A 9,579-nucleotide genomic window follows, 5' to 3' on the forward strand; every position below is an offset into this window, starting at 1 on the left:
AGAGTTCCACAGAAGTTGTATAATTTTTTAACTGAAAGTGAAACTAGGGTTCATAAAGTAAAAAGCACAACATTTTAACATACTACTGTCATTTATAAACACTACTGTCTTTCTGGAAACCAATTTTATATTTTCATGGTTTGTTGAAACCAATACAAAATTTTCCCTTGAAAACTGAATGGCTCTACTGGAGTCAGTGAATTTTAAACTCCACTAATAAACAAAACTTTGATTAACTACAAAACTTGATACCCTTGATTAAAAAATGAAAAACTGAGCTGTTCACAAAACAATCTGCATACTGTAAATTGGAAAATAACTGGATGTATTTGTCACTGCAATTTTATCAGTAAAAAGCTTAGTATGATTTTGTTTTTCTATTTTTGGTACAAATATTAAAAATGTGATTTTTTTATTTTCAGTATTCTATCCATATACTGATTCAATACTTATTTTTTCAGGCTTTTGCATCGTTTGATAAAATGGGATCTAATCTGATATCAGCTGATGACTTCAGAAGAGTCCTGGATATCTTCATCTTCAAAATGACAAACAAACAGTGGAAACATTTACTGTCCAAGTTACAGACGACTGACAATCAGATCAACTATGCTCTGTTCCTCGATCAGTACAATATGACTGAACAAGAGGTAGGCACTTTTTTTTTTTAAATAAATGAGTTTTCCATATTTAGTTGCAAGTTGTCTCCCTTTATATTTAGAAAGATGAAAGAATGTATAATAAAGATCATGTTTGACTAAGAATTATTCTCAGTTAATATACATGTATTGAAATGAATAAGGTTTTGTTTTACATTTAAATGAAATATTTATTTGGCTTATTTTCAAAAAAAGATGATTAAATAGTTTAAAGCAGTAAGACTGAAATGTTCTTTTTTTATTTCTATTTTTTTTTTATGAAATCAACATAGTCAGAGGGAATGATATACCCAAGACACCAAAGAATGATGAAAAGAAAGAAACATTGTAGCATCATTCAATAAAAATTTCTTGCTAAATCTTTCGTGATAATTTTAAATAAAGCTTGATTGTTACCTCTTTTTAGGATACAGAGAAATGGTTATCAGCTCTTCAGAAGTCTATGAGGGACCAGGCAACTGCTGTGCTGGCTACAGATGAAATTCAGGACCGTATCAGGGAAGCTGTACAGGGACATCTTTACCTTCTCACTACCGCATTCACTGATCTGGACTTTGCAGGAATTGGTGCCATCACAAAGGATGATTTTAAAGATGTCTTTGCAAAGAACATAATGAGGTGTACAGATGAACAGGTAATTACCAGTATTAAAAAAAAACTGTTGCATATGGAAACTTTTTTAATATGATGTCTGATTAATAAAAATTCCTTTATATGGTAATCTGACACTTTTTAAAATCCAAAAACTTGATATCTTGTTTATAAGAGGATAGGATTATTATAACTGTTTTACCTTTGTCCATCCTTCCATATGTTGGGCTGTCTTTATGTATTTTGACTGCAGTCTTTAAGATAACTACAGTTCACATCATTTGAAACTTGTTAGTCAGCTTTAGGGATCCCATTTATGTTAGAGCAGTTTTATTCTAAGTGAGCAGTAGCACATTTATAACCTTTTTTATCATGTATTTATCTGTGTTTTTCACCATTTTTTTCTCAAAAGGTGTGTTAGATTTGAAAATTTTTTTATCTTGTAAAATGATTAATGATTTACTATCATTTAATTTTGACTGATTTGTTAGCTCTAAATAATACTGTGAAAGTACTATTGTTTGTGGGGTACCAATTTTCGTGGTTTTTGTGGGTAGCCCAAATCACGAAATTTAGTTCCCAACAAAAAGATTTCCTTTGATTAGTACACTGGAAATCTTAAAACCACAAATTCATGAATCCACAAACTTGTGTTTCTTCCCTAATTTACGAAAATTGGTATCCACGAATTAAAGTACTTTCACAGTAGTTGGTAATTTAGGGCTGATTGAAGCAGACATGCTAGTGACATTTTTTTCAAACATAAAAAATGTGATGTTTTTTATACACAAATGTATTCTTTTGTAGTTTGAAAAACTATGGACAACCCTTCCAATAAATGACTTTGGCAACTTAGATTATAAAGAGTTTATTAGGCGTTACTCTGGAGAAAGGCAAAGACTAGACCATCCACCACCTAGGCCCTCGTCCACCATGCCTCTGGCAGTACCACCATCCAGGGCAATGAGTAGATCAATGACACAGGTATGTATAGGGCAGAAAAAAGGTACCAGATCAATAACACAGGTATATTTAGGATAAAAAAGGAACTAGATCAATTACCAGGAGGGAAAAGAGAAATCAGATTTAATTTCACAGACTATTGTGACTACAATTGCGCATTTCACTATCTAACTAGATAAAAGGTGAATATAAAAAATTAATGTTTCGATGCTAATGTTCAGGGGACAGAGTTGGTCTTCCCTAGATTAAATGACAATCACCTAATGAACTGCCATAAATTACTGAGCAATGGAGAATGGAGTTTGAACTCAAATAGACAATTTATTCACCTGTTGTTTAATAAAAATTCCAAAATTATTGAATCTGTTTCTGAAAGAAAATTTAAATTTCCTTATCAATTTCCAAGAGCAATTCATAAGGTAATTGTTCCATGCTTCCATTTTTTGGTGGAGTCTGAGTTGCTCATTTGCTTTTGTTACTTTGTATGTATGATTTTAGTTACTTTATGTTCTTTGTTGTGTATGTCTGTTTTCCATGTCTGGTCTTTGTCCCTGGATTACATTCTTTTGATTATCGCTATAACCTTGGTTCCCTTGATTACTCTTTCAACTGGTCAATAGATAGTTTAGCTTTTCAACTATTTATATTTTTTACTGACTTCAATACCAAAATATCAGATATGAATATATTTACTAATTGATCTCTTCAATTTTCCATTTCAGTTGGACTTTGGTAGAACTACCAGTAGAGTTGCATTATCAAGGGCTAGATCAAGGCTATCTACACCTTTAGTTAATGCGGAAACAGCTGAAAATATACTGAAAAATACTATATTTAAAAACTGGAAAAACATCCAGAGACAGTGTAGAAACCAAGATGCCCAGAATACAGGAACAATAAACGTTGAACAACTTCGAGGTAAAAAATCTGTCAGACTATACACAGAAATAATTAGTGTATACAATGATGCTGTTCGTGTTATTGAGATGGTCTTTCTGTGATAAAAATACAATCACTTGATGAGTTGCCTTATGTAATTTACTTGACAGGTGAAAACTACATTTAAACTGTCTATGAGACCTATAGAAATCATCTGATAGGAAGTATTTTTTTTTAAATCCTTCTTCTTTGCTCAGTTATCTACCTAAGGAATTTTATCAGATGATTGCATTTTATAAGGGAAGACTAACACTGTCCTGAATGTTAACATATTGTGCATTGTAAATGCTAGAATGTGCTTACATCCCTTGTATGTATTTAAAAAAATATGATGAAATAAAGTTTTTGAGAGTTAATAGGTTTCAGTCTGTCTGTGCGTCACTATGTCGAATATACAATAATCTTCAGTTTTACTTCAACTCCTTGGATTCTCTTGAAACTTTGTACTCCTTGGATTCTCTTGAAACTTTGTACTATGTTAGATCATTATATGCAGATATTCATCTTGTCAGAAATTAAGGGGTCATGAAAAATAGGGTTCACTTTCTGCAGCATGGGCATTAGTCCCTTCAATTACACTTCTAGTTAAATATTGTTTCAGCTTTATGATATATATATATTTTTTTTGGTTATAGACATATTAATTAACAATGGTGTTAATATGCCACCTGAAGAGTTTTATGATCTGATGACTAAGTATGATCTGAAGGAGAATGGAACCTTTTCCTATGTGGAGTTCTTACGGCACTTCATATTGTCCCTTAAACCTAAAGAAGAGACAAATCTACTGACCAGAAGGAAATTACCTCCTACTAGGGCTTCAGTGAGTAAAATTTATGAAACAAGTGTCCAGTTGTTTGATCTGGGTTTTTAAAATTCAATTTGTTTTTACTACATAAGTGGTGTACATGTTTTCAATTTGAATAAGATGACATTGTTGGACTGTATAGTATTAATTATACAGAAATACATTACAGGATTACAAAGTTAATCTTTGCTAAAGATAGAAATTCCCAGCTTTATATATAAATATCATTTTTATGAAGAAGAAAAATTCATGTGTTTCTTTACAATTTTGGATGTAAGAATTTAAGTAGCAGTCTTTTGAAAAATCAAAGTATTAAATTCATGCAAGTCGAGAACCCACCGAATTCAGTTTTATTTCTTGTTCAGAAACCGTTATAAATCACATGGCCAGTCTTAGTTTTACATTATAAATATAATTTATATAGATTATACTTAAAATTTACATTTTGCATGAGTTATCATTCTTGATTTGGTTTGATTTGGTTGATTTTAGTGGGAGATTGAAATGTAGTTTTCTCAAATACAGACCTAAATACAGAAAAGGCTATTGGTACATAAAAATATAGCATATTTAGACCAAATAAGCATTGTCTGATCCATGAGTTTTTCTACACCACGAATTACCATACCATAGACAGTGTCTGAATTTTATATGAACTGGTACTTAAGCATTGATAATAAGTTAATGTTCTATTGAAGACTTGAGCAACAACACTTTACTGGTTGGTTACAATATTAGAAATATATTTTACTTTAAAACCTAATTCACATTAACTTTTTTGCAGATGTCAGCCGGTCATACAAGTAACAATTTCTACGATGCAATGACACGAGTCAGAGACTGTGTATTGGAGAACTGGAAGGAAATGAGAAGAGTGTTCCGTAATGTAGATAATGTCAACGCTGGAGTTGTTGACTCGCTTCAGTTTAGACAAGTTTTAAGACAATTCAACATAAATTTATCTGAAGAAGAATTTTATCATTTATTATCGTATTATGACAAGAATTTGAATGGAGACATCAGTTATAATGACTTTATAAGAGCATATTTACAACACTCGTGAATAAGGGCTTGATATTGTAGAAATTTCAATCAATTTTTACTGTGATCATATCTGCACAAATTGTAACTACAATTTTTAATCCATGAAAAACTATTTCAGAGGAAAGTTTTATTTAAGTTTTTTGTTGTATTTGCATTAGAAATTCAATTTTAAACAGTTTTTAGTAGTCCATTAATCAGGAAAAAAAAACTACTACATTTACTAGTATTCTTGTTTACTTGTAGTGCTTCAAGTTTTATTAATGTTTTGCTATGCAATTGAAAACAAACTAATTTAAGGTGTGAATACATGGCTACAAAAATTGTGCTTATATATGCTACACATTCACAGTTCTACTAGCTTTTCTTCACATGTACTGCAATCAATTGATGTATATTGCAAGTTACAGCGAGAAATATAGCTAATTTCAGTGAACAGAGTTAAATCTCTCCTTGATTGAATGACTATTACCTGATGAAATGTCTTAGGTATTGAAGTGGACATTTGAGATGGACCTTTAAAATTTCTATGGTCTTTCATAGGTTTTTAATCTATGGTTTATAGAAAATTTAAATCTCTTTGTCATCTGTGCAGTTAAAATCTGGGTTTTTGTCATTTAAGTAAGGGAAGACCAACTCAATATCCTGAAGTTGACCATTTTACTTGCTGTAATAGATAAAAACATGTTGCTACATATGTAAAGCGACTTTTGTTATAAGTTTTTTAAGTGTTTTGTCTATGTGTGTTTTCTATAAAATAGATTATATTAGGATTTAAAATTATATATTTAAATAAAGTGTATTTTTTTGTGCACAATGCACTGTTGAATTAATCATGCTTAAAGTGCTTTACATGTGTATGTGTTGTATGTTGTAATGTATTTGTATATATGTATGAATCAACTAACCAAGATTTAGTAACTGCTGAAATTTCTATGAAAAAGAGGTTGAATTTAAACCTTAGATGCTTTATTTTTTACAATCAGGAAATAAAATGTTATTTTTGGAAGCTTTTTTTTTGTTTATCTATATGTATACCTATTTTGCATAGTTTGTCTTTACAATACAGTGTCTATTAATCATGAAGAATTTAAATCATATTTTATATGATATTTTTATAAGTATAGGGTATGTAAGTCTCGTTCTAGTTTCATTTTCTTTACCGGAATTTCCAATGTAGAACATATTGAAAACTGAAGACTGATATGTATTTTATTGTTTACTTCTGGGTACTCGAAATTCTATATAACAATGCAAAATCTTCTAGTTTATGTTTTTTTTTCTAACTACATTTATTATGTAGAAATATTTATTTGTCATTTTTATCAGAATTTTTTACTCAGAAAGATTTTTGCTCTTAACACTGAACTCAAAGCTCTTTAAATGACAAATCTCCATGCTTTTGAATGGTAGACTATGACCCATTCTCGTGAAATCACGGGGTCACATGACGAGACTTACATACCCTATTGTCTATTGAATTACAGTAAAACCTGTCTAAACCAAACTTTAAGTATATTGTTAACTTGTTTAAACTAAGCATTAAATAAAATGGAAGTTGCCTAAACCAAACTGTGAATAATATGGAAATTGCCTAAACCAAGCCAGGAAAAAAATGGAAATTGTATAAACCAAACATTGAATAAAATGGCAGTTGCCTAATCCAAACCTTGAATAGAATGGAATAGCTTGAGCCAAATCTTGAATAAAATGGAAATTGTCTAATGCAAACCTTGAATAAAATGAAAATTGCCTAAACCAAACCTTGAATAAAATGGAAGTTGCCTAAACCAAACCTTGAATAAAATGGAAGTTGCCTAAACACTATTAAAATAAAAGGAAAATCAAACCTTAAAAGTAGAAACCTGTTTAAAGGAAATCTTTAATAAACTGGAACTTGTCAAAACTTAAATAGATATGTAACTTGTCAACTAAAGTAATATTTTGGATTTTGAATCTTTGTAAACTGAATGACTGTCTAAGCCAAACAACTGCAGACTGCAAGAGGTTCTGTTAAGATAGATTTCACTGTATATGGAGATCATTGTTACTTGTATTGTTGTGTACAGTCAATGTTTCAATCACATGTTTTCTTGCACATTATATGTTATTTGTTTTATTTCTCATCTCTGCATCTGTGATATCAAAACTTCGTGTGATTTTGTACAATTTACAATTTTATTTATTATAAATATCACTTTCATTACAAATTTTGAGCTACTTACTAGTCTTAGGTAGTATTTAAGCAATATTTATACATTTTAGAGTGCTTGTAAAAAAACACTAGCTTTTTATTTAAAGCACATAACTTAATTATATATTCTACACAGGGTGACAAGGGTTTCAACATGTATATATATATAAATTTTGAGAATTTAGATTTTTTTTGTTTATTTGCCTTTTGGTTTAGTTGGAGATACATGAACATTTGAATTTTAATATTTATGAAAAGATGTTAAAAGCCTAATATCTTAAAATCAGTTTTACTGGTTGTTGAACATTTTATCTATATCTTCTCAAACAAAGCAATGGAAGTACTTCACTTCTATATTACTGCTATGCAGTAGATGCTTACAGTAAATACAACAATGATGTTCAGAGAATAAAATTGGTCACCCATTGATAAAATAATGATTACCTGATAAACTTCCCTAGGTAGTTGACTAACCAATTGAGAAGGGCAATTAAACTTATATCAGACAATTCAATGGTTACTTATAGAAAGTTTAAATCACATTCTCAATTGTCCAATCAACTACCAAGTGATTGTCATTTAATCAAAGGAAAACTATTTCCTGAACATGATCATTGTATGTGCTATAATAAATCTGGAACTGACTGAAACTGAAGTTTTCATTGGTTTTTATGTTGGAAATCTCAATACTTAGATATTTTATGATAACCAAAGAAGCAGGAAACTTGTCACCATACCTGATATTTTTTTTACAGATTGAATTGCATGTAATGGATTTTTTTTCATGAACACTTCACTGTCAGAGTTCAGTTTGCTATATCAGTGTAAACAAAGGGAGTTTTCATTAAAAAGTTGTCTCTCTGCATGTCATGTGGTTAGTTCTAACTTATGATATATATGTAATGTGTTTCTATCTCATCTCATGACTATATAACCTCGTAGACTATTTTTCTAAATACTGCCTTACATACTAATACACCTTCAGATTACAAGTATTACATGATACAGTTTTGTCAGTGTTTTATGCCTTTATAGTTTTGTCAGTATTATAAAAGTTGAAATTAAAATATTCTTATACTATATTTATTAGTGATGATTTTATTTAAGCCTTCTCTCAAAATAGATAGTCTATCTGCATTTAGAATTTCAAGTTAATAAGTCTCATAGGTGTTTAAGTCTTCTGCTTTCAGCAGGGGCCTCCCAATATTTCATTTGCATTTGGGAAAATTTCCCCCAACTTATTTGAAATTTCAGCTTAAAATCATAAAAAAATTTCCTTCAATGCTTTTCAAACATACTGCAAAAACAAGAACTTGGCAAATCACCCACCGAGAAATTTTGATGAGAAATCTACCACTTAAGAACCTTTGAAGGTTAACACCTATGAAGTCTTTTGGTTTTTTTTTAAATTAGGCTACTAGCACAAATATGAAATTAGACATTTGCAAGACTTAAGAAAACATACTGGTCTGTACTGAATTTTGATCACAGGGACAGTATAACCACTGCTTTCAAGTGCTGAAATCTGTATTAGAATCAGGCAAATTGAATAAAAATGAATCATGCTAAGAAAAACCATGATTTTGAAATTTTGGGCACATAGTTTATTGTCCTTTAAAGATGTATTGGGTTCATTCATCTTAGAAGTGTCACAGGATGAGAAAAGCAGCTTTAAAGTTAAATAAAATGATAAGGGAAAGTGAGTTACCTCCCTTTGATAATTAAATTGCAATGCATTTCATATATTTTTTACCAGGAATTACTGACGCTGTAAAAAGAAATGAATGCCATCTCTTCATTTCACCAATATTTTGAATAAGATATCATGGAGAGACTCATATTTTTCCAACACGACACACCGACACTGATTCTTTCAAACAGCTGCACTTAGCACTTAAATTGAACTGTCAAATGGTGTTGGCCTGACCATACACTATTTCTTTACTCCTAATTTCCTACAAAGATGTAGCTTCATCTATCCCTTCATTGTATACAACAAACAGAGCTATGAAAAATTACCTCCCTTTCACTATTAAATAAAACGAATTTTTAAAAGGACAACAGGAGTTTTGTGTGTGGTGTGTTGTGTATGATACCAAATTGAAAATTAAAGACTACAGATTCTCATTCCAAAAGCTGAAATATAAGAACATGAACTAATTTTTCCCAGCTTAATGTTAGAAAATGTACATGAAATTTTCAACTTCACTCATTTTATAGGAAGTCAAATTCTCATCAAATTTAAGATTTGGAATTGGGTAGAACTAACATTGGCTAATAAGAAACCCCAGAAAAAACATGAAGTTCCATGAGTTAAGCATATTCCTATTCATACAGGAAGTTGATATTGGACAGCAATCAAAATTACTTACAACATATGCCCC

At 30.4% G+C, this 9,579-nt stretch overlaps 1 protein-coding gene across 5 annotated transcripts in view; it reads left to right on the plus strand.

Moving 5' to 3' along the window:
- The window catches only part of LOC148614049 (EF-hand calcium-binding domain-containing protein 6-like), a 30,783-nt gene extending 22,506 nt beyond the window's left edge, over window positions 1-8,277 (plus strand). For all 5 annotated transcript variants that reach the window (XM_088587843.1, XM_088587844.1, XM_088587845.1 and 2 more), the window contains 6 exons: window positions 462-650; window positions 1,066-1,293; window positions 2,058-2,234; window positions 2,936-3,131; window positions 3,788-3,975; window positions 4,745-8,277. In XM_088587843.1, the coding sequence (XP_088443969.1) occupies window positions 462-650; window positions 1,066-1,293; window positions 2,058-2,234; window positions 2,936-3,131; window positions 3,788-3,975; window positions 4,745-5,023 (1,257 nt within the window). In that variant the 3' untranslated portion in view covers window positions 5,024-8,277. The remainder of the gene's footprint in view (window positions 1-461; window positions 651-1,065; window positions 1,294-2,057; window positions 2,235-2,935; window positions 3,132-3,787; window positions 3,976-4,744) is intronic.
- The last annotated feature ends 1,302 nt before the right edge of the window (window positions 8,278-9,579 follow it).

The sequence above is a fragment of the Perna viridis genome, chromosome 6, assembly GCF_037379345.1.
Source record: "Perna viridis isolate PV_CMFRI_1.1 ecotype Kerala chromosome 6, ASM3737934v1, whole genome shotgun sequence".
NCBI lineage: Eukaryota > Metazoa > Mollusca > Bivalvia > Mytilida > Mytilidae > Perna > Perna viridis.